This window comes from Thunnus thynnus, chromosome 14, assembly GCF_963924715.1.
Source record: "Thunnus thynnus chromosome 14, fThuThy2.1, whole genome shotgun sequence".
Taxonomy (NCBI): Eukaryota; Metazoa; Chordata; class Actinopteri; order Scombriformes; family Scombridae; genus Thunnus; species Thunnus thynnus.
The window spans coordinates 8725367-8752043 of NC_089530.1; the positions used below are offsets into that span (position 1 = coordinate 8725367).

Here is a 26677-nt window from a genome sequence, read left to right on the forward strand (position 1 = left end):
TCAAGTCAATAGGTTTTTGAAAAGTTTTGTTCTCCAGACCCAGTGTTGCATTTCTCATGCACCAGTGTTTGTTTTATCCAAGAGATACTCTGTTTTTGTTTTTTATATACTCTATAATCCTCTATAATTCTCAAGCCTCTTGATTTTATTGAGCGGTGTCTTAAATACATCATTAATTAGGACATACTGTAGTTTACAGAAATGGTTCCCAACCCCTAAAACAAAGCTAAGTCTAACTTGAACCCTCTGTTATAGGCTGAATTTCTACAGTTCAACCAATATTTGATTCAAACTGCTCAGATTGTTTTTATTTCAACAATCTTTAGAAGCCTGAAGAGGTGAAACTATCTAGTATTTTACAAGAAAAAAAGACACTTTTTGTGTGTAACAGTTTGGAAACCACTGTCTTACAGTATGTCAAGACCTCTGAGTTCATCCACAGGTTACTAGGACTTCCTATGAGGTGTTGCGTTTACTAGCAGTATTGTTTTCATCGTGATCTTGGATGACATTGCTGTGTATTGCTGGAACGGGTTTGCTTTGCTAGTGTTATACTCTGTCGGGTGTTGATTACTTTAAATCAAAGTCTCGCATCACTGATTCAGTGATTCTTTACATAATTTTTGAATTAGTCTAAATTAAGATACTACTTAATGTAAAGTTTGTTCTTGTGTTATGTTCCCTGTGTGAATGCTTCCATGATTAGTAAGTGTGTTTGACGATGAGCTCGTTGATATGTGTGTGTGTGTGTGTGTGTGAGATTTATTATTGTTGTGGAGAATGGACAGTCATTCACGAAGCCATGAGTCCTTAGTCTTGAGTTTGTTTTCCCCACTTTTTCTTCTGGTCCCACCGCAGACTCATCACTCAAGCACCTAAGCTACATATGCAACTGCTTGCATGGAATCAGATTTGCACATTTGTCTTTCTTCATCCTTGTTCATAATGTAAATACACACAACAAAAGCTTTTTGATTTTTTTTTTTTTTTTCTTCCAAATGTTTTCTTTCATAAACCAAAAAAAATATATATCTAGGATGTACCAGGAGTAACATTTCTATTTTAATGGGAAACCTTTTTTTAAATTGTCAATCATGCACATTTTTTAATCAACTATCTTTCCAACTTTTCTGTACAGTTGTATATTGTATGTGTACAATAGCAATAGAGATATACTACCTGGTGTAAATGCATGCTTATACATTATTTTTCATCGTTGGAAGAAAGGAAAAAAAGGCAGTCCAGCCATCTGTGATGATTTCTTTAGCTGTCAGCACTTTGTTCTTTGAAGACACTGACAGGGAGATACGATGCCTTACTTCACTGTGGATCTCTGAGGACTCCCAGAATCAATATTTATGGGGTTTCTGCTTCACTACAGTTTGGTCGTGATCTTATTACGCTTCTATCTTGTGTTACATAGACTTTGGTTGGTTTGTGAAGATGTACAGAACTCTCAGTATAGTCCAAAATCTGATGCCAATTGATTTCTTTTCTCGAGTCAGCTTAGACCAATCACTGTATCATGTTGCTGCATTTAATCATGTTAATATTTCCTCGCTGCTTTCCTCTGGTGTGAAATGGGACAAGTCTCATTATACTTCTATCTAATGGCCAGTTTGATTTTTGTGATCGTGCAATGCATAATTGAAACATTAAGGTAAGGTGCATGCTCATTCCTCCTGCCTCCCAGTGCTTCACTGAGTAAAAAGGAAAAGCGATCACTGCAGTCTCTCGTGTACTCAGAGGCATTGGTTCATTTATTCCTCATCAGCCGTCTTCATTTCATCACTGTTATACAAATGTGTTAGGTTCCATTCAGGACAATATGGTTTTGTTTAACATTCTCCGTCCCAATTAAAAAGAGTTCTTCAGCAGGAGATGTGGTCATTCTTTGAACAGTTCAATATGTTTTATCTTGTTTTTATTACAAAATGTCTGTACAACAAAACAAAAATACACAAAATAGCCATTTACCTTTAAAGGACAAGGTGAAAACCACAAATTCTATTTTATAATCCCCTTTTAAAACGGTATTCTTGAATAACCACCAGGTAGTACTGGAAATGCCTTTGACACACGTCTAAGCAAACGTCTGTGAGAGCTGTGTGCAGGATGACATGACAACATGTACAGAGACAGACCAGAGAACATCTAGCATGAAAATGACCTCTGCTGTCAGTGAATAACTGAACAGCAGTCAGTATGGGTGCTTTATCCTCTGTCAGATTCTCTTTGGCTATAAGCCTGCCATGTTCAGTCATCCAGCTAATTCTGTAGAAGTGAGTCAAAACTCTCTGGGCAGAGGAGAGGATTGTACGACAAGTCAGAAGTCGTGAGGTGGCCTGGAAATGTGAAATTTCCCTCGCCTTGCAGTGATTTGAAAAGAGGCACTACGGTGCAGAAAGAAGGCTCTGTTTAATAACCTGGTTCATTCTTAATGATTGCTGAGGTACATACTGAGATTGCAGTCAGCTAAGATCTTACAGTTCAGTTAAAGGAGTATAGTAACATTTCAAAGCACCTGAAGTCACTTTTCCAAATCGAGATTCTTGTTCTTACAAAAATAATCATACTGATTGCCGTTGTAATATTACAGTATTGAGACTACACCAAAGAACATTAAGTAGTTCCACACAAGGAAACACAAATGCTTTGATTGCAGTATTGAAGTGGAATCGTCAGGTCTATACAGTGTCATTACCTATTCTTGTTAAAACACGTTTGTGTTCAATGCCCTGACTCAAGTCAGTAGTAGCATCACATGAAAGTTAAGTTTATGATGGGTCACTTCTGAAACAAATTAGACAACATTTTTATTTATCTGTTGTCATGAAAACTTGTTTGGTACTCAGGTTTGATAACCAGAGAAGGATTACATCATCTATGATAGCATTAAAAAGAAGCCAACAAACTCAATGTGAAGTCACGTAAATATCACTTGAAGGATATTAATTGTGTGACAGTTTTTGAAAGGTTTTTAGACTTGGGTTGTACACTGATGAAAATATAATTACTTGTTGCTGAATGTTGGGATCTGAACATGTAATTTCCATCAGATTGTCAATGTTTTTAACATACACTCTCAATTTCTACACTCAGAAAGTGCCAGATCAGGGCTTCATGAGGAAACCTCACACACAGAGCTGCATCAGTAGATGCAGCAAAGAGTTCCCAGCTTAAGTAGAGAATATGTTAACAGTAAATCATAAACATCCCGTTTTACATTTCATGACCCAGCTCTTTGATCCTATCTGAGGGACAGTCCTACAAATGTCACAATCAAAAATATAGAAAAACATCCAGCGTTCTTTCTCCATCTTGTAGTGAAAACTCCCAACAGCATGACAATATATCAACATATGATGGTATATTAAATTAATTTACATATACATGTAAATAATTCTTTTCCTTATGCAAATCATTTTCATGTACATACAAAACCACTACGTAAAAAACAACTACATGCTGTTGCACAAACTAAACCAGGCTAAAAATACAAGTTATTTTTAAAAAAAATATGTACATTTCCAAATGTCTTTAAGTCAATAAGCGTCTCCTTGCCCATTTACAAACCCCAGATATGCGCACACACACAGACACACACGCTTGTGCACAAGTTGCTCACACTGGAACATTCAGACAAACAAATGTCTCTTTGGCTGGTGTGAAGCTGTGGCACCTTGCAGTGTGTGTACATGTAATTACACATTTTCAAAAAAGAAAAACAAAAACACGCGCACACAAAAAATAACACCATCTAACGGCATAGAAAATAGTTTTCCGATGATGGATGTAGTGATACATATTTCCTATGCATTTGCGAATATATATATATTTATATATATATTTATATACCAAAACATACTGTATAAGGGTCAGCCACACATATGCCCTTGATTGTGTGTATATATGTACTTTAAAGTCACATTCAGAAGTGTGATGTGTAATTCTGTAGGAAGGCATCAATAAATAGAGATGTCAGTCAGTCAGTCAGTCAGTCAGTCAGTCAGTCAGTATGTGTGTGTGTGTGTGTGTGTGTTTGTGTGTGTTCTGGGTCTGTCGTGTTAACAGCTCCAGCCGTCTGTCAGTCATTCTTTGAGTTTTGTGCTGCGTCCAGGTTCACCACCTGTAGCTCCGTCAGGTTACTGCTGCTGCCGCTCGACTGCTGGCCAATCACCATCTGGAACACAACACAGCTACGTTAGCAGAGAGTACAGGAACCTGCCATACAGCCAATCACAAGTCATCGCATCAAACAGCACCTAGCGCAGATGGAGCTCCTGCCACACTGCATGTGGTTTATTATGGAGCGAGTAATGCTGCAACAGATGCTGATGTTTTCTATAATCGTCAAAACATTTATCAAAAAATACATGAAATAAACCCTCCGCTTAACACTTTTTAAAACCATATAAAGTCTTTACAAGATAATTCTCCAAATTCATATCCTTTATATAGTGCTATTTAGACTAATGGGACAGGTGTATTTTAATGAAGGAGTATACCAAGCATTTTCTCATTTAATCAGCCAATTTACATGATATTTTCAACCAATTTACACATGAGTACCTTGTAAACTCCTTCATAAGACTGGAGTTTATACAATATATAAAACATTCAGGTTTTGATCTCCATGCACTGCTACTGAGGTGTTTTGTTTAGTCTATTGCATGTGTATTTTTGCTGCAAACCACAGGTATAACAAGACGCCAGCTGATAATCCACATTCATACAAAGCGGCAACAGGTTTGGACCCTGAGCCTCTGTGTGCCAGTGCTCTGTTAGGATGCATTAGTGCGGTCACGTGGCATGCTGGTTGCATAGGGAATATGAGAGTTTCACTTGTAAAATGCAGATCTTGCCGTACTGGGTGTAGCTGCACCGCTGAGACGGGGATCTGCACCGTGCCTGGAGGTGCTGTGAGGAACACCTGAGGGACAGCACCTGTGGGGAAAAGAAAAAGTTTTTTTTCCCATTGGTAAGTTCTCTAGAATCCCCGTTATTCTAATGTTTATTTGAAATAAATTATTTAAAAATCCACATCTGTCACTCAGCTAATTAATACCTGTGTCCTGGGCCTGTGCGTGGGACACCTGCATGGCTGAGGTGCCCTGGGAGAAGGCGTTGAGCACAGCCAGACCCCCGTCAGCCAGCGCTGGTGTGGAGGCGTACATCACCGTGTGGGGACTGGGGTACATCATGTGACCCGCCACAGACGTTGGCACTGACGAGGTGACGATGGTTGCTGGGAGACTCACCGTTGCTGGAGGGAAAGCAGGCAGAGGGAGTGAACACTCACGTCACACTGAAGGCAGGAGGCATGTGCGCTTGTCGGCCAGCAGATGGCGCTTCATATCTTTGAAAAGCAGTAGCGCTATTTCTATATTCAAACTACAGTATTCAGAGAGAGAGTATGTTAACTCCTTTTTATGCAGTGTGTAGTGACACAATTGCACTTTCATCAAAGACAGAAATCATTCCAAACAGAAGCAGAAATTCTGATGGTGGTTTGTGCACAAGTGAAGCTTAAGAGTAAAATATAAAAAGACCATTCAGTCCAGGCTGGGTTCACAAATGCTTCAGTGGGTCGTCTTCATCACATTACATGAATTTTAGGTACTAAATTTTATAGTAACCTATTATTGTGTTTGAAGTGCAGCTGTTTCTCTACAAGAACCCACCAAATTATCATCAAGGGAGGTTTTTAGGAAACTTCAACCTGAAGGACACAAGTCTACAGTCTTTGTTCAGAGAGGAGAGTTGACCTACCGGTGGAGTTTGTGGAGGTGTGGGACATTTCAGGGCTGCTGTCACTGTTGGAGGTGGACTGGGTGTTGGGGTGGACCTGGATAGCCTGGAGCTGCTGGGGAACACCTGTTCCTGGAGACACACAGAGGGCATTCAGCCGCCACAGTAAGTCACCAAACACCCCACACAGGGATTACCAGTAGTTGCAGTGGGGGGGGGGGGGGGGGGGGGGGGATGTGGAAGCAGTGGCAGTACTGTTAGTTGAGATAGTAGAAGTCGTGCAAGTAGCATTAGTAATCCTAGTGTTAGGTGCACGATTATTAGTCTCAGCAGTAGAGGTAGCATTAGCAGCAGCAGCCTCACAATCATATGATCGTTAGTATAAGCAGGCAGTGGTGGGGACAGACAAGCAGAGCAGGTCACCTGTGAGGGAGACAGCAGCAGGGAAGCGGAAGACAGCCTGCTGTCCCTGCTGTGGCTGCGGGGCGGCGGTCAGGGTCTGACCATGCTGCCCCTGGAGGGCCAGGGAGTGCTGCTGCAGCTGGCTCAGAGGAATGGTGGGGGTGCCAGGGGGGAGAGGAGTGCCTGCTGGAGGGGCACACACACACACGCACACACACACCAACATACATACAAAAGGGAATAAGACTAAGTGCAGAAAAAGTGGAAAAAGTGCTAGTTCTTTTCAGCGAGAACACGTTTTTATAAAAGATTTCCTGTTCAAGAAATCAACAAACTTCAGTTCAGATTTAGATAAAATGGCAGCAAAGCAAGCAGCTATATGAGAATTTTATTTTCATTTTAATTAATTACTAAACGCAGTCAAACGTGTGTTCTGGCATTTTTTAAGGGATTTATGCATGACTCAGCCAATTTGCTATGAAACATTAATATATTCAAATACTTCCTGTCTATAAAGTTTTGTGTCATTTTCTTTTCAAATGATTTTTTCTCTTATCAAAGTGTGTTTTTATGAAACAAATGGCAGATATTTTATTTAGGAACATGACTTCTGAGTTACACCCTCACATTTGGTCATATGCTCCATAGACAGTTGCTGCAGCAGGGTGGGCAGGCCCTTTCAAGCTGTCAACTGAGGAGGTTTTAGTGTGGGAGGGTGTGTTGTTCCACCTGGCACTGCTGCCATGTGCCAGACAGGTGGTGAAGAGGAGAGAGGGAGCGAGCAAGCCGCAGAGAGAGAGAGAGAGAGCAATACAGGGAGGGTGAGAGAGAAGCTTGTAGAAAGAGGAGGACAGGAAGGAGGAGGACGGAGAAAGAAAAAGGGTGGGAAAGGAACAGAGAAGCTGCTTTGCTGTCCTTCAGCTGTCAGTCAAAATAACACACAGGACCCATTAGTGGGCATAATGTGTCTGTCTGCGCTCTGCCACAGCTGAACAGACAACCGTCACACTGCAACAACTAGCTAGTGACATTACTGCCAGTACAGAGTAAATACAACAGTGATGAGCTCTTGTGCTACATAATTACATATACTGTAGAAAAGATCACACCAGGCAGCATTTAAGTGTCAACCAGCCTTTTTGAACTGTTCATGTCATGGACCATGCTAAAAACAGTCTAGAGTTCGGAGCACTTCCTTTTTGTTAGCGTATTACTATTAGACCAACCTCACACACACGAAGTGAGAAAAAGTGAGAGTGACAGTCATTCTTCTTCATTCTCTGATTGGGGATAATATCAAAGGAAATTATTGTAATATTCAAATATTCCTCTTGCCTTTGAGGGAATCATGACCTCTTGGCATCCCCAGACCCCTCTTGGAGACCCACAGATGTAGACCCATTATTTCTCAGCACATCCACCAAGAAAAGGAAGTGTAATGAATAATTACTGTGAAAGCCAATTTAGAAACACTTTAGGGATCCCCAAATCAAAGCCTGCCGCCCCAAAGTCCTCATTGAGTTGGTGAGGTAGAGGTCACTTGTGTTTCAGAGTGTGTCTGTGAAGTCCCCCTTAATGAAAGGTCATTTCTAGTTCAGGACCACTCTGTCACAAAGCTCCATAAAGTATGGCTTATAATTTCAGCCACGGTCCTTCATTGAATATTCATGACTAATTACGGGCCGTGTTCGTCAGCCCTCATTGCCAGGTCTATTGTGTCCCTCTCGTTTAATTATTCCCATCCCCGAGTGACAATCAAAGGCTGGGCCAGTCACCAATAGACGTGGCTTTCCTGGATACTGGGGGCTTTGTAAAACCCATGGGCGCTGAATGTTGGTGACTGACTATGAAGAGCTGTCGTGTGATGTAAACAGCTTGGACAGAGAGGCACGACCACCCTGAGATGACGACTGAGGTCACGGCACGGTGCCATTCAAATTCTAATCAGCTAATAAGCTAGACAACACAGTGACGTTAACAAAACATGAAGGGCTGCAGAAGTGTCATCTCAATTCTAAAAGGATGAGGTTAAATCAATCAGAGAGGACAAACATACCATAAAGAATTGTAACAGAGCTCTGAATGTTGAGAACAAGACACCTCTGGTTTTGCTGCTAACATACCGGGCATGAAGGTGAAGCCGCCGGGCAGCTGCATGACCCCCGTGGAGGCGCCGGCTGTCTTGAGGACGGTGCCGTTGGCGCTGATGTTGCTGTTGGCCGAAACAGGTGCCAGGTAGTTGGTGATGGGAAACGAGGGCCCGCTGCTCACCTGCATGGTGGTGGAGGTGGTGGGCACCGTGGACTGGGCGCTGCTGGTAGTGCCTGGGAGGTTGGCTACCGTGAACGTCGGCTTCAGTGTGTCCTGATGGAGAAAGCAAACACCGTGAGTGGGAAGACAAGGATGATCAGACCATAATATTAAATTAGCACTGGATTCTGTCAAGGAATATCAATATGCTGTTTTTTCTGCACTAATACGTTCACTACTGTGCCAAAAACCATTGAATCCAGCAACATCAGAAGAGTTTCACATGAGGACACCTAAAACAACACCATTAATGGGGCTTTTCCTCTCTAAAGCAGCTGAACGCAGGGTGGGAAGGAGGAGGGGGCTTTAGTACTTTCAGTATTTTCAGGGATCAGTGGGTGGGTGACAGAAACCAGAGTGGGGTAAATGACATAAACAAGGTAGAGAAAACAGGCTGGACCCCTCTAATTGCATCCACATGTAAATTACTAAGTAGTGCGGGGACAAACTCTCTCCCAGAGCAATTCCATTCTGCAGCTGACATGAACAGTAAGTTACATTAACGCTGAGGAAAACATCTCAGTGATTCACACTGAATGTAGGATTTTCAGATTTCATTTAAGATGGCAACATTAACTGAGGAATTCATATGGAAATGGAACACAAAACAAAACCAAGGACCATAAGAGTTTACAGCCATGCTAGCGGCTCTGTGAGACTACTTAGACACAGAGCTGCTGTTAGTTAGATGCTGATATATTTTTAGGATATTAGCATTTGCTAACATTAGTTTCTTAGCACCAAACAAAAACTTCAGCAGAGGATGATGGGAATGTTATAACTTTTGCAGGTATTTGGTCATATACCAAAGTACTGAACAAATCTGATTATGCTGCTAAAGGATCATCAAAGTCATTAGGAGTCATCCTCTGGGGAACATGAATTTCTGTACAAAATATAACCTTGATGCATCCAATAGTAAGATAATTCACTCTGGACTGATTGATCGACCAACACTGCCGTCACTGAAGCCATGCTGCTGGCTTGGCTAAAAATGACTTTCCTCTACATCAAAGTCAAAGCAGAAACAAGTCACAGCAGCTGTGAAGGAATATGCTGGACATCCTCTTTGAACAGGGCAACCGAATACTTGCAGAATCCGTCATCCATTTGCTATCTATACCGGCTTATCATGCAATTAAAATCCAGTCGCTGCTCCATCCAATTCCACTGAAGAGAAAACAAAAACACAATTTCTGCCCTCATATCTTCTTGAGTTACTATGACAACTATATGACCATGTAACATGTCATCTCTGCAAAAGGCTTAGAATCTAGGCAAATGCTCACATAAACTTAAAGATCAAAGTAGGTGAGATGTAGCATCACACCATACGCTAATGTGAGCATCCATTGAACAGCAGAGCAGGATGTGTTGGTGAGTGGGCTGCATGATAAGAGGAGGGTAGGCGTAAAGCCAGGACTATAAAGCATATCCAAACCCACCATGCCTGTTTTTATGCACTTATCACATGATACTAATGATCTGTAACAGCAGAATGGGAGAAAGCCTACACATAAGGAGGTATGCATCTCCATGTGGTTTCAATATTCTTTGAGGGGTTGATTCCGGACGATTAAACATGGATACAGCGAAGGGGCTGAGACAATTCAATGGAGGCAGAATATTTCAAGTTACCTCACATTAATCTAGGGTGTAAACACCACAACATAAAAAGCTTTCAAACAATATGAAACGAGGCAAAATGGAAGGAGCCTTCAAGTTTGAATGGGAGCTGCAAGCCCAGTAAGGATAGGCTGTCTCTCCACAAGTCTGGAGTACAGAATATCATAAAAACCTGCTGCATTTCAAAGGCTTCTCCAAGAAACAAAGAAATGCAGACTCAAAGGACACAACCTATATGTATCCAGTATGTATCCTTTGTAGTTCTCAGTATTCCATAATGCACAGTGTGAGGCCAACCCTCTGAGCAAGCCATTACTGGTTTTTATATGTGACCGATTACATGGGTGAAAGGTAGAGGATCCAGCTAGGACTCCACTGATAGGGCCTTCCAACCACACACCACCATGAAAACATTCAAATGGAGCTACTGTAAAGGATTTCTTGCAGTCTTCAGCCACATCCCAGTACTTCTAACATCTTAATAATAAAAATAGTCTGCTAGTATGCTTCACTGGACTTCTTTTTTTATTTGGAGATATTAAAACTCTCAGAAGACAAATAAATAATGAAGGGTGTTGCAGTTAACACAGAGTCTTCTGGCCTTCATAACGTACAGATGGCTAAGCAGGTGTTGTCTTTTACATGCTGCTCTGAATCAACAAGAGTATACTAAACCAAAACTGCACAGCGCTGAACAGTTCATTGGCTGATCCAGGCCCTGCTGAGGGGCTCTGACAGTCCAAGGTCCTTTACCTCTTTAGTTAAACAGCAGCTGGAAAGTCGATGGGGGAGGGGCACACAGATGACTCACAGTTGTTCTGCCCTTCCAACTAAAAAGGAAAACTGAACAAATTCATTCTAGAATAATCTAACATCCATTTACTATACAGCTACCGGGCCTGTCATCCATCACAGAGTGACTGCTGACAATCAGACCGGAACACAGCTGTCAGCATGTCTTCATTTCCCCGAGACACACTCTCCAGTTTTGGGTTAAATAGTAGCTGTTTCACTAATGTTCACATTAGACAAATGAACATATCTCACCACATGCTGGCAGAGAGGTTGCAGATACTCTATCTCATAATAATGGTTGAAAAAAAAAACTAAAAAAATATTTAAGGTTATGAAATGACAGAAGAGGAAATGGTCCCAAAGTGGAGCAAAAAAAAGAAAAAGCCACTAGTTCTACTTGACACTGGAGATAGCATTTATTAGCCACAGTAATATCAGATAATATCAGAGTGTGTGTGTGTGTGTGTGTGTGTGTGTGGCAGGCTGAGCAGAGCCAGACCTGTATGGAGTTTGGGACAGGGGACAGGGGACAGGATAGGGGCGAGAGTACAAACAGCTGAGGGTACAGACAGCTGGCGGGAAACCTGAGCACCTCTGAGGGGGAATTAACCCTTTCCAGGCCAGCTGAGGCAGCAGGAGGCCACGTGTAAAGACAGCCGCCATCTGACTTTTAGCACGTCTCAGTAATGGGGTCGCACAAAAATGACTGAATTCTTGTAATGGACAAACATGGTTCACCTTGTGCTCACTAAGAGGGCAAGGCAACTGTGCTCCAGCTTTTTCATATTACACTACTCAATAGAGCAATAAATGGCTGCACTTGCTTTGCTGTCAGATTTCTACTCAGATCCAAGAGAGAACTGAGTGTTTAACCTGTGGGGTAACTGAAGAGCAGCCTGAGTCTAGTCAAACTGCCACTATCACTCTGACCTACATAGCAAACTTCCACTGACCTACTGCTTTGTTTGACCATCTCCATGTGTCTCTGTTCAACTGGCCATTCTATAAACAGCACTGGCTTTTAGTTCAGAGTCAAGGCAGTGCATAGTAAACATAGGCCACAGTGGTGTAATGCATTCCCTCAGAACAGAAGTGAGAGGAGAGAATCATCCCCGTGATGTAGTCAAAGCCCAAACTCTGTCACTTCCTCTAGTCCTGTCCATCTCCTGCTCCTTCTGATACAATCTACAAACTGACACATCATATCATCTCCATCAATAAAAATGGAAAGCAACTATTGCCCCCCTGCTAGTCTCACCCTGGAACACACTGGAAGTCTGAATAGTATAAAATGCAATATATGAGAGCTGAAACAATTAGTTGATTAATCAATTATTCTTCATTTTGTAAGTACAACTTTCAAACATTAACTCGTTCTAGCTTCTTTCAGTGAATATTTGCTGCTTTTCTAGTAGTAATTCAACTACTTTTGGCAGTAACTAGAAATGTAACCAATTACTTTTTCAAAACTGCAGAGGATAGCAGACAAACGCAGCCTATTCCCAGAATTTTCCGCTTTATGATTTAACATCACCAGACCTTACAGCAGCATTAGACTAACTTAGCCAACACAATGGCTGACAGTTAAGGCAATGTGAGCTTGCTGTCCTGGAAATATGGACATTATTTTTTCCATCCTTGAGATCAAGGAAAAAAAAAAATACCGGTGAGTTGTAATCTATGTGCAGGTGGCCTATCTATTATTAGCCTAGGCCTATCGTGATAAGAAATTACTGTCAAATGTATGAGAAACAGTTTTTACATTGCCAAGAGTATTAAAACTGACTGTGTACTAGTGCTTGATTTGAAGGCCCGTCAAGGCTACAATAACTAAGCCTATCAAAACATATCTGTTGTGTTTTGTTGTTCCACTACTTATCTTTCATCATAGTGATAATGAGCACAGTTGTTTTGTCCAACACTGTGCCACAGCAACACTAAAATAATATGGATGTGTGCATTAATAAGAGAATTGAAGCAGACATTTAAAAGTAACTCAAAAGTTACTTTCCCTACTAACTAATTACTTTTATATGCAGTAATTGGTAAAGTAATTCAATTACTTTTAAGAGAACTAGTAACTAACTAATTACTAATTTTCAGTAACTTGTGCAACACTGACATAAAGATTTGAATCAGCTTGAGAGGGAACAGTAAAGAAATGTACTTTCATAAGTAAAAAAGTCACATTTCTAAAACTTCCCAGATGCCAGATTCCCATTTCCCCACTTGTTTTCAAATCAACTTCACTACCGCCTTCATCGCTTTGGGGAAAAAAAACATGGCCTGGCTTAAGGAAACAGACCACTTAGTATAATGAAGTACCAGAACGAAACAAATGAAGCCAGAATTTATTACTGTGTGAAGAGAAGGCTGAGTCGTCTGGAAGAAGCAATGAATCCTCTGGACTTATGCTATATCATGCATTTTACAATAGAGGGACATTATTAGACCCCAGAAATAGAGAGAGTTCAACTATCATATTCTGCCCCTCCACTGTAAACGCATGAAGAATCTTGATATGAAAAGGATCAGGAGGTAGAACTCAGTATATGAAAACCATGACAGATGTAAACAATCTTGATCACACACACATACGAAAAATGGTTTATCGAGTGTTCTTTGTTTAGGTAGCCTCTGATTTGTTAAAACACTTGTTTCTTACAGCTCTTTTAAAGTTCTTTCAATACTGCTGGTTTCCAAACTTTTGTGCGTTCGTAAGGGTTCTATATATGGTAAGAGAATTAAGCCTCCACTGCCCTCCTCACATTCACAGAAATCATACGAAAAGAGCCGGTTTTAAAAAGGAAAAGGAAATGAGAGAGTAATTAAAAGAAGGACAGAAATGATTCCCTATTCATGAAGGATTAATCATTCCAAATTGAAGGTGACAACTGGCAGGCTAGTCCAGTGTTGGTTGGAGAGCCCATTGTGCAGTTTACTGGTGGCTGGCCCTCGTCTAATCTCCCATTTGCTGGCTCCCATCTCCCAGTCTGTCACCCTGCCAGCAACATGGAATTTGCAGCTCCATTTGGGACTGCTAAAAAAGGCAAGGCAGCCCAAGTGGAGGAGGTGCAGCCAATGGCGGCTGACCTGTCCAGTTGCTTGCTGTAAAATAGGGGGGAGTAGAGGGGTATGGGGGGTGGGGGGGGTGACATAACGTTACTTTCCTCCCCCTCTGACACAGCCAACACACTGCTCTCTTTGCCGAATCCCTCAGACACCACTGCCACCTCACTCTTCATATGCTCTGTTCAGCCTTGTGATAAGAGTGCATATCACGGTAAATTAACTTTCCATTATCTGTGATTCTGTCTCATCACCTGACACTTGCTTTGCCCCAAAACAGCGGTTAGGAAGGCAAGAAAATTGTAGAAAAATAAATACTCTATAATAATCTATTCAACTACAGCAGTTTAATTTCTCTAGAGAGACCAATTCAAATTCATACACATTTACGGGCATGCAATGTCTTGAATAATGAGGCTGTCACATCTGTCAATGGATGTCTAAAGAACCATAAAATGCAGAGTAAACATCTCATTGGTGGTCAGAACACTGGTCTTAGTCTGGAGATTTTCTGTGTAGCTTCCAACATTACAGTGGCAAAGACAATGTGATCTGTGTATAGAAGCATATAATGGTCTTAACCAGGGTGCGGTTTATGAAAAAAAAAAAAAAAAAAAAAATCAGAGGGGGGTTTTTGAAATGTTTTTTTTCATAAAAATAAATCAGAACCACATTGGGTCTATATAGACTATGAAGCACAATAAGCTATTTCTTACAGTTGTTATAGTAACATTTATAAAATAATTATGAACTTTAATAAAACAATTACAAAACTTGAACTTGACTACTGGATTTGCAGGAATATTTTAATCCACTTTTTAAAAATGTAATTCATCAAGTAGCACAGTATTTTCACTCTTAGCGATGTGATGTCAAGTTCATGTCTTGTCCTTTCCTCATGCAGACACATAGGAGATGTGATCATATACAACAAAACAACAGGTTAAATGCTAATTTAACTTGCCAGAATTAAATCTCCCAACGCTCTATTCAGTACTGTGGATAGCGCCACTCGGCCGGACGTGCAAATACACTTGATGTCATTCTTGCAAGTCACTGTTTAATTCAGCTCTATGTGCAGTGCGCTATACTGAATAGAAAATAATCACAACATGCAATAGCACAATGTGCTGTCATTATAAAATAAATAAGCTACAGTATATGCCTACTTGCAAGACAAAGAAAACTGCTTTGATGACAAACTTCTGTCTTCTTTCAATGCTTTCCTGTGGAAGGGTCATCCACGGCATGTCGCTCCTCTTTTACCCACATCTCTGCAAATCTTCAAGCAGAGAAGGAGAAAACCCCTGGTCCATTTACTGCGTCATCACGTAGCCTAGATGCCGTGTCATCTCTATTGTCACACAAGCGCTGACAGTGAAAGTCCATTCCTGATTTTGTTGTTTGCACTAACGTTCTCACGCTGCAGCAGTTTAATTAGATTTTTTTTTTAATAGCCTATTTTTATTTTAGATATGTTATATGGTGTATGGGTGAAGCAGCATGAATCACTATGAGGGGGATACATTTTTGTCCCCACCAGGGATAAAAATAATTCAGCAGAGACAGGGATATATAGACCAGAGGGGGGAAATTTCCACCATCCCCCCAAGCAAACAGCACCTCTTAACAATTTGAATTTTATAAGTAAGTAGGCCTACTTAATTCTGAAATTTAATCACTACAGAATATTTGATGTTTAAATTTAAATACCACTGAATTTATAATATTTTACTTTGACAACCATCTATCTCAGTGTATGTGGTCTGAATTTTCTTGTTTCCAAGTTGTCCAGCTTCAAAAACTTTTTCTTTACCAGCAAATATATTTTATCCTTGGATGTTCAGAAACTTGGGATATCAATTTTACTGTCTGAATTTGAAAAAGCCAATTTAAGCAACCAGATTTTTTGACTTTCTTGAACATTAGATCAGAATCAAGCTTTAATATTTGGCACTTAAATTTTCATTTTAAATTTGGGAACCCTAAAAAAATATTTATATCTGAAATAAAGTTTTGAAATTACTGATAATACAGAACAGGATAGTACAATACTACTAATATTACAGAATATTTCAAAGAGTGGAATTCAGACCATATAAATTCAGATAAATGGTTTTGAAAGTAAAATGTTTCAGTGCAATGAATTCAGGTCTCCGTATCTGCGCAGAGCAACAAATAAACATCACCATAATTACAACAGCAATAGCACTGACAGCCACACTGGGACGAGAAAGAGGGGGTGAACATGGGAGAGAAGGAGGGGGAGAGTGAGGGAGGGAGGAGGGGAAACCCAGAAGAGCCTGTGACACTGAGAATTCAGGGCTAAGCTTGATCCTCAATGCAAACAAGTTGTGGGACTTGCCATCCCCTTCCAAAAATAACCCAAAAAGCATAAAAACATCTGTCACATCTGATATTAAGAAGCAGCCATAAATCACTCAAAGATCTGCTGGGGGATGCAGGGGACCCACAATAAGGACAAATCTACCCTCTTTTTGAAGTTTGGCATTTAATTTAATTTCTGGTGTACCACTGACTTTCTCCACTTCCATCTCAGACATTACGTTTCCCACAATGCCCTTGGAGAACAGTGTTGAACTCATTTCCTTCAACTGTTGATTTTATGTAATTTATGTGTGCTGAGAGAGCCATAGCAAAAGAAAAACGAGGGTTTTGCTGACACAAAGTTAGTCACGCACCTTAAACTTAATGTCTTAACACCGCGTTATGCTCAACCGAAGGCACTCTCAGTGGAATAATACACAAATTCCTCCATTACATTACATCTAGTGAGCTCAGTTTTCAGTGCCAGATTTAAGTCTGATGACATCAACTTAACAATCAACTCAGCACAGCCAGATAAGCACCAGACCAATCAGCAGATGATTGCATGATAATGCGACTGGCAGCCTTTTCAAACTCTCAAACTTTGTTATCAAGGATTCCCACAAACCTATCAACTATGAAAACAGAGACATTGCATTGATACATAGATTGTAAATATCAAATGGAGCATAATTCTGAATCTGTACAGCCCATTTCTTGACTTCACGTTATTCAGAATTTGGTGAATAGTTGAGGAGAAATTTGACAGAATGCAGCCATGTTTGTGCATTCATCCAATCGGGTGTAGGAAGGGTTTGATTTTATTGGACAGCCTTGAGCGAATACATCCATGTTAAACATTGAAGGAGCTTTGACAAGTTATTATTTTGAAGAACTGGCGCCAATATACCTGAAGTTTAATATTGATATTTTTAACAGCTAGAAAAATCCATTCTGATCCAACTCCACTTAAGCAGTGCTGGGACCATTACCCACGATAATAAGAGGAGATATACTTACTAAATAACAAAATGGATGCCTAGTCACCAATAGCTCTCTGGTGTTTAATCATTCCTCCATTTCTCTGCATTTTCTGTTAATCCTGCAAGACTTTTATAGGCGATAACATTTTGGCAACAGAATTTCTACTGTCACATGATTTTATGAGCTATGCATACAACACCAAATCATGTCTACTTCACTTTTCTCCTTGGCCTGACTCTTCTGCTTCTCCAAAATGTCCTCCTCTTCCCCCACTAGCCATTGCAAACTGAACTGTTTAGACTAGCTTAGACTGTATGTATGACATACTACTCCTGATGAATAGTGTCCAGACGCTGCAGAGGTGCACGCATCGACTGTGCAAACAGACCTACTGCGCAGAAACGATCCCCCAAAATTGAGGACTCTGTATCCACCTGCCGTGTCCTAACCATAACAGTGCTGATCGTAACATGGATCACGCAGTGACAATTTCTAGTGTTTCCCTCTGTGAGCAGTGTTCGTGGGGCCCATGCTGGTCTCCCACAGTCAGAACAGAGGTCACTGCAGAGCCACCTAAATAGATGTCAAATGAAAACGGGACATAAAGTATCGTTCAAATTTTTCCATTCCACCCGCTCATATCTACATCCATACCTCCCCTTCATATCACTAAATGAGTTGGGGGGGGGCGGGGGGGGGAGAAAAAAAGAAATCACAGGACTCCAAAGACAGCTGCAGCTTATAAGGAATGTGAGGGGCCTCAGCCAAGAGAGCAGGCAGGGAAACCATACCATATATGGCAACAGAGGCAGAATCTAATTTTTATCAATGAGCGGAGCGGGCATAAGAGTGGCTTAACATGCAAGGTTGATCTCCCATCCTTGACGGTGTATGGTACGTGTTAGTTAGTGCCTTGTGAAAACAGCACACAGGCAAACAGGCCTGGAAGTGTCCGTCTTCAAAGGGGTGTACTTAAGCCGTGTAAACAGTGGAGGGAATCTCGGTGTCCAGCACGTGATTGCACAAAGGTGTGGACAGTGAAGTGTGTCTGCTGACGAATTTATCGCTTCACTTCAAACTCTGAAAGACCTAAGGTTCAAGAACGCTTCCAGTAATGTGGTGGGAAATATATCAGGGTTGCAGTCTTTCAATAAAGTGATTAAATTGGGCACACAACCAATAAATAATGTTTAGGAGAATTTCAGTTTATACATTCATCTTTTATCAATCATCTTTTGAGAAAAAAAGTATATCCTAAATCCTAAACTTATTTTGGTAATGAAGGATGATTTTTAGTTAGAAAAAGGCACAAAATGTGTGATATTCCATTATTTTCACTGAAATATAACTTTTGTTTATCTAGCTCAATGTTTTCAACCATGAACACAAGACAGCGCCGTACCAAAAATCAAAGATAAACAGCAAAGTGCTTCATATAGCAGGCTGCATGTTTCTCATCCTAACACAACCCAGACCTGCTGTGATTTATCTTGAAGAGTGTTACGAGGCTTTCCTGGATGAGAGGTCAGAAAGGTAAAGTGTAGACAGCTCCCTTTACTGAGCAGCATAATACTCCGCATCTTATCTGGCTATTGCTCAGTCTACAGCCCTTTGAAGGAGTACTGAGACTTTTGGTTTAATTAAAAAATGACTTGGTGCTCAGAAGCAAACCACAAGCCCAAAACTGAGGCCTCACACATAACAGGCAAAAGTTCAAAACTGTGTTTACAATAGGACAAAGATTATTTTCCACAGCTGCTCGTGAGTTTGATTTATTTGCTCTCCTCATGTGCTTGTCTAGCCTTTTCTGGAGAGATTTCCCACTATATCCATTAGTGACTCTCGGGAGCGTTATCAGTTCTTTTTTTTTTATTTTTTTAAATTCATACAATTCATATTTCCATTAGAGACCAGACAGTTAGTGAGTCACAAAAACTTTAACACAAGTGCAATTGTTGCTAAACACACGGGAAATTGGCTGTGGGGACGAGTACATAGATGAGTGCATTCAACTTTGGGGATTCACAGCTACTGCCTCACTACTCTCTTCCCAAAAGAGATGGAGTCTACGCCTGGTCTACAACAGCAAACATATGTTTGATTCTCACCTTAGTGTCTCCCATGCTCTCCGACTCAGACACCTGGTAGGTGAGGTCTGTCTCCTCAAAGCCTGTGGCACTCATGCGCTGGTCCATGGAGGGGTCAGAGCGTGGTGGTGAGTCCGGTGAGTTGAGGCATGTTTGGATCAGGGCTTTGCCCGTTTCACTGGTGATCATGGGTTGGAGTTTGCGAGTGGCAAAAGTGTAGACGTGACCTGTTTCACTGGCCACAAGCAGTAGAACCTGGGTTCCCGTCAGGGTGGAGAGTTCATATGCCTGGTAAAGAGAAAGAGGAAAATGCAATTGTCTTACAGAGAGTATAGAAGAGTCTGTTGCTGCTGGTGCAACAGGTTGGGCTTCACTCATACAGCTACAATTCAAACATCTGACTGAGTGGTTTCCAAATTGGGGCTTGGATTACCATCACCTCATACTCAAAGTTATCATTATGGGAGAGGGGATATAGCAGATTCCAAAGGTGAACATCTGGAAAAAAATAACCTAACCAAGAAAACATTGGAATCTAAAAATACCCCTGTAGTGAACTCTGACGTATAGCACAAATGAAGCTAAAATAACATGAGATAAGACTCCCAGAATAGAGTGTGATATAGCTGAGAGACTGATTGCAGCAGGGGACTGGCCTGCATAAGATGGGGGGAGTGGTAGTAACCCAGTCTGGACGGAGGACACAAGGAATCATTCTCAACACGCAGAAGTAGCTGGCTCTAAAACGTGAGTCCACCATTACACTCTGCCGCCTCGTCATTCATTATGCAGCGTGCAGACACTTACATTCAAACTCCCTAGTGCACAATGAGATTCAACTGCGTCCGACACACACCGAGGCTGCACTCACAGTGAACTCCTGAGAAAGCCTTTTATCTAAATGAGTCATCAGTAATGTGGAGGATGCTTCTGGTTCTGTGAAGGCACCGTGCCATTACCATCACCTTGGTGAGCACAGTATAGCCTGAGCTGGCTGATAGATGTGCCATTGTAAGCTGGAGAGCAATACTCTGTCAGACAGTGCAAGGTGGAGGAGACAAATCACATTCAAATTAAATGATTTTATTGAGCCGTTATAAAACCATGCAGTCATGCTAGTCTACTCTATCACATGCTCTGTTCTTTTACACTGTGTTCTTTATGGGCCGTATCAGTCCAGTCCTTACTATCTGTGTGCATGCTAATTGACGCTGACTATATAATTGCCTTTTGTGTGCAATAATGATAGCAGAGCAAAGAATGATGACCAGCTTTTGCTATAGTGGCTAAATGATACACTGCGCTTGTTTCACCTGAGCACTTCAATTAGCTATGTAGAGCTTTTGGTGTGTAACTGTGTGTGGAAGAATGGGGTTAAAAGGAATCTCTGGCTGGTGGTACAATTCATCCCACAAACTGCTAATGCAGCCTTACAGACGCAGTGAACGAACTACACAGCTCTCAGTCATCCTCTTCCACTACCATCTCCCTTAATTAGCTCTGCAGCTGCCAGAGAGCAGCATCTAACAACAGCGCCTGATATTTGGCCAACATCCAAGACCGAAAAGGTCTAATTTGTCAACTTAAGTGTGCTAGGTGGCAGCACAAACTAGACCTTTACAATGCTTTAATAAGTTTCCTTGCTCTGCTGATTTTCACATAAATATTCATGACTGCAGGGTGTGAGGGGGTCAACTCAAGCTGTAATTGGTTCCTCTGCCACACAAAACTTCCTGGTCAACGCGACATATCAAAAAAAGAAGCATAAGACCAGGGCCAACATGTACATATGTATTTGTGCAATTCAAAATAACAGCAGCAACAAGAGGAAAGAAAAAAAATAAAAAATAAAAAATCAAGATTTGTTATCTATGTGGGTGTGTTTTTCAGGTTTTGTCTTGTTTTGTCTGCTGGTAGTTGGAACATCAGTCCCAAAGGTAGCTGTGTGATTAGACAGTTGTTATTTTAAATCTCTTAACAACATCTGTTGTGGTCACCAAAGCCTTCAGCTGCTCATGCAAGGTTGTGCAGTCAAAATATGTGGCTTTACAAAGCAGCATGATTAGCTGATTCATCCATAAACTGACTGACAGAAATTTATCATCAACAAATTGGATAATTTTTGAATCGTTAAAGCCAATTATCAAGCAGAAGTTTGCTTGTTGGCGCTTGTCAAATGTGAGGATTTGTTGTTTTTTTTTCCTTTTTATATCTTGGTAAATTTAATATCTTTTGGTTTTGGACTTCAGTCCAAAGGAAGATATCACATTGGTAAATCAGAAAAATACTAGAATATTTGCACAGAATCATTAGTTGAAGGCCTATTTCATGGCAGACATGTCTAGGGCTACAACTACTATTGTTTTCATCATCAATTAATCGATTAATTGTTTTGTGATTAATCGTCAAGTTTATAAACTGGTGAAAATCATCATCAATCCATTGAAAGTTCCTGACACCCAAGGTGGTGTAAATGAAGTCACTAGTTTTATCTGACAGACAGTGAAAAACCCCAAAATATCCACGTTTTAGGTTTTGATATTAAACAGCAAGAAGCAATTTAGATAAAGCAGTTTTCAGCCCCTGGTGCTGTGCATGGTGGCTCACTGGTATGGTTTACTGGGAAACTTAAATGGAAAGGCACCTGTACATTTTCTGGAAAGACAAATCAAAATGTCTGCCCTGAAAATTAACTTTTGAGTGCATTTACAGCAAGAGCTACACACGTACTTAACTCTGGACAAATAATGGAACCAAAAAAAACAGGAAGCGCAAGTGTTAATTGAGTAATCTGGCACTTTGTATTGAGGTAACAATTTGCATTGTGCAAGCCTTTATGTGCATCTAATCTGAAGCATTTACAAGAAGAGAACAAATGGGCCTGTGCTTCACTCACCACATCCTTCAAAATGAAACAAGGCTCATCCTAGAAACCAGTTTGAGACAAATCTACTATGAATCTTCCCACTCCACCCACTTGTCAGTTTTTGTGATGGCTGACATAGTGTAGGCAACATTTTCAAAATCTCCATCCCCACAGTGTGTCAAATAGTGTTCATGTTGCCAAGAGCCTACATAAAGACACCTCAGTTTCCACGACAACAGTCTGGGATACATAAAAAAGGAGAAATACAGAAGAGTATACAGTACAGGCGCTACAAAGTAAAATAAGAACAAATAAACTCTTGCACGACAATAAAGCATGGCTTACAAGGGTTTGTTTAAAGTCATAATGAAACTGGTTAACTGCTAGCTATGTTGTTGGTCCACTGCTGACCCTTGTCTCCAAATAATCCACTTTAGATGCCTTGATGCCAAATAGCAATACTTTCTCATGGCAGCAATACATGGTTGATTTGTGGCGTTCCAGTGAAATACCGCTTTGGTACTAAAACCAGTAGGACACTAATGGAGGCAGTAATGACTCCCATGGATCAACTTTGCCTGCTTATGTGCCAGACCCTACCAACAAAGCTGAAACTAAGATAAGTCATCACAGGGTGATGTAGCTGGACACTGACATCACAATATAGAGTGCCATAATGCATGCGCAGACAGTCCCCGGCTCCTCTCTTCTGTTTCAGTGCTCTTTGACTGTCCTCTGATCTGCTTCCCTGGGGTTTAGTCAGCTGTTGGCACCCACAGGCCCGCTGCTGCTCACCACCACATGGCTGCCGCCTGCAAGCAAAGCTCTGCTTCACAGTGACAGAGGGAACAGCCTGTGCACTGAGGGCTACTGATGGGAACTATTTCTAATAGTTTCATGCTTGTCTGTGTATGAAGGTGTATAGGAATGTGTGCATGAATGAGTAAGGCAGTTTATCTGGAAATCTCTCTATATGTGTCAGAGCATATGTGTGTGTGAGTGTGTGATAGTTGGGGGGTAGGGATGGTCATAAATAGAATTGTCATTTGCTCAAATCTATTTAAAGAGCATTGCCTGTCATGAATGTTCTGACTTCCTCGCATCCACTGAGTCAGTTTGTACCACAATTGTTTGTTTTTTTAAATATTGTTGATTTGATTTCAGATTTACTGCAGATTACAGCCTTTAAACATAATGTAGGCTTACCATTATTATGATTATTGACACAGCATTTTCTCAGTGGGTTATGACTGTGCAGGATAGTATAACCTCAAGATGCATTATTATTAATTCCATGAATGACTGAAATGAATGCAAAGCACAATATATTATTCTGCAGTATATCTAGGCCAATGAACATCTGAGTGACACTTAATCAAATGTTACTGTCGTTGGATGAGATCTAAGGCAATCAGCTGACTCACCTTTTTCATAATACCAGTCTTCCTCTTGCTGAAAGTGGTGTACCGTCTCAACTTGTTGTCAATAAATTCCATCTTTATCTTTACGCGTCCACGTGTCTTCTTCCCCGGCTTTGCCCCTGCGACCCCTCCGGGCACCATGCCGTAACCTCCGGGAGGTACTCCCACCTCCTGCCCTGTGACGGCAGCCTCCATCTCTCCTCGCTCCCGCTTCACCCCTCTCCTGCTGTCCCCGAGTGAACCCACTGGGTCATCATCATCTCCGGAGTCCGAGTCATTATCCGAGCCGCTGCACAGAGGCGCACTATCTCTGTCCGGGTCGAACCTGGCTCCGTGGGGCAGCACAACTCCTGTGTTTAACCCCACCATGTTGCCCTGAATGGCGGTCTGTGGAGGGGTCACCCCGGTCCCGTTCCCGGGTCTCACACCTCGCGGACCCCCTGGACCATTAGCCCCCAGCATCCCGACGGCGTCTCTCTCCCCGAGTCGCCCGGCAGCACCGGCGCTTTCGCTGACCCCCGGTAAAGCTTGCCCTGCTCTGACCAAAACGGGACGAATCCCGCTGCCGACAACGCCCGAACCGTGTCCTGTGGTACCTCTGCCTGAAGCTGACCCGTTTCCAGATGGTGCCGACCCAACCTGGCTCGGTAACATTCTATTTACCGGACCGAGTCTGTGAACACCAGCCCAACAAGCTGGAGCGCGTTGTCTCGTGAACGGCTGGTAAAACGCACACACGCCCGGGCCAAAAAATGTAAACAAACCAGGCCAGCGGAGGGTTTGGAGACTCCAGGAAATTACCGAGACAAACTTTCGAAAGTGATGCTGCCCCCAAGACCCTTCAACCCCGGCTCAGTTTGGTTCACCCTCCTCCTCTATTTCCAAAACTCTGAGCACTTTCTCAAAAAGGAAAATGCGGAGAGCGCTCTCGATGTTGCTCCGCCATGTCATGTAGTCCGCATTGTGAACAAAAAATAACGCTAGTGTCGACCTGTTAGTATCCTTTTAATATTTTTTAATTGTTTAATATCGCAATATGTATCTCTTCATGGATCAAACATTAATAAAAACGTGCCATTTTTAAATCAGCGTTTACGATGGCGCAGTAATATTACAACCCAGGAACTACTTCCCTCCTTATAAAGAGATACAATGTTTCCTTATTTGGTGTTGTCTCTCCTTATTTGGTGAGTCACAGCGTCGCCTATCGATTGGTTGAGGATTATCTGAGTAGTGCTGCCATTGGTCAACAAGACAGACTCATTAGAATAAATACCAAAATGGTTGCGCTACCGACAACGTCACCGTGGACAGGCAGACACCAAAATAACAAAACATCCAACTTTTGTATTCCCCACAGGTTGTCTATCTCACAGCATAAATCATGTTTTCCCAAAGTTTTTATGCCAAAGTATCTCTAAATAAATATGGCGGCTGAAGGACTTCAATGAACCTGTCAGAGGAATTACGTTTTGAGATTAGCACGATCCTGTATTACTGTTAGTGATATACATCATTTTTGGATTAATGCAGGCATTCCGATGTGCAATAATCTATTTAAGATCTCAAAATCCTCTTTGCAAATTATCAGTCATTATTTTATTTTGTTTGTGCATTGTGTAGCCCTACTCATCTCTTTCCATTGAAAATAAAATAAAATACTCACCCAGCACAAACTGATTATCTTGCAGACTAGGCCACATCATACTGACTTTCTCAAGAATTGCTACATCACTGTTCACTATGTTGACAAGAAAAGTACTTGGGCCTATAATTATTTGTAATAACCTTTTTGAAATAAACATTTATGACAACTGTAATCCTTAATGGTTTTCACAAGACTTTTTTTTCCCAGCAGACATTTCTTGTCATAGTAGGAAAAGCACAGGTGTTACGAATGATGTTAACAATGGCCCCTTACATTCAGGTGTAAGTGATGATAGTGACAGTGAGCCCGCATGCACAATACCAGGACCCCAAAACTGAAACAGCAATCAGTAATTTTGTCATTTACACCTGTGATTTTGCTACTTTGACAAAAAGTGGAAAAAAGCCTATCACAGGTTAATCTGTTAAGTTTCTGTTAAGAAACTGTTAAGTTGTGTGAGAAATTGTCTGTTTGAAATGATGCAGTAAACCCCACCCATCTGGTGCTCCAGGCAGGTTAAAACAAATACCATAAATGTTGGTTCCTCACCTAACATTTTTGGATTTTTACTTTACATACCCATATAAGGCTCATACATTACTGAAATGTATGGGTTTTATAACTATAAGATCTCATTAAAGTGTAAATGCGTTTGGAAAAAAGTTTTCATATTACTTTTGAATAAATCTCAGACTTTTCATATGATGACAAACCTTTATGACAAACGTATCAGTTTGTCATAAAGGTATGCAGATATAACAATAGACACAGAAACACAAACTATATCCAACATACTAAACACTCAAAAAGAAAAGGATAAATTGTAACTGTATAGGTTTTCAAGATATGAAAACCTGTTGCATCTTTTTATCAATCACCATTAATCTGTTGCAGACTATCTATCACCCACATAGGCTACAATATTAGCAGAATTCTCATAGCTATACGTCTGGAAGAGACTTCTGACACGTGAGGATGAGCTCAAATATATGCAATGACCCGCTGAAATTGCCTGTGGACACCAAATGAAACATATCAGATTAAAGAAAAACATTGTCACTAATCCAAGACAACGTGGACTTGTATGGGAATTCTCTTTCGCAGCTATAAAAAGGCCATATCACATTCAACTCTAAACATAATTATATTGAAAAAAAAAAACAAACAAAACTGACAAGCCTTTGGGGTCAGGTTTAAAAAGGCTCACAGATGTACACTACCCTCTAGTGGTGAAACCAGAAATTATAAGAATGATTTTGTTCTTGCAGGCAGCTGTTATTCACACAGTGTGAAAATCTACTTGCAGAGACCTGTTTGAGATTGGTAATCCACCTCAGTGAACATTTTGTCATGTTTATTATTTTACTAAACACAATATAGTCTGGTAATA

General features: G+C 41.1%; 1 protein-coding gene across 4 annotated transcripts; it reads right to left on the reverse strand.

Moving 5' to 3' along the window:
* Window positions 1-1734: 1734 nt before the first annotated feature.
* On the reverse strand, window positions 1735-24536 carry srfb (serum response factor b). Of its 4 annotated transcripts, none has more exons than XM_067609633.1 (8): window positions 23643-24536; window positions 19374-19640; window positions 8277-8517; window positions 6175-6336; window positions 5773-5883; window positions 5069-5266; window positions 4871-4947; window positions 1735-4183 (listed from the first exon to the last, which is right to left on the reverse strand). In XM_067609633.1, the coding sequence occupies exons 1-8, from the start codon at window positions 24291-24293 to the stop codon at window positions 4088-4090; spliced, it is 1803 nt and encodes a 600-aa protein (XP_067465734.1). In that variant the 5' UTR covers window positions 24294-24536; the 3' UTR covers window positions 1735-4087. The 4 variants fall into 4 exon arrangements, with proteins under 4 accessions (XP_067465734.1, XP_067465735.1, XP_067465733.1 ...); XM_067609634.1 differs by having other exon boundaries at window positions 4846-4947; window positions 6175-6339; XM_067609632.1 differs by having other exon boundaries at window positions 6175-6339; window positions 23643-24535.
* Between the last annotated feature and the right edge of the window lie 2141 nt (window positions 24537-26677).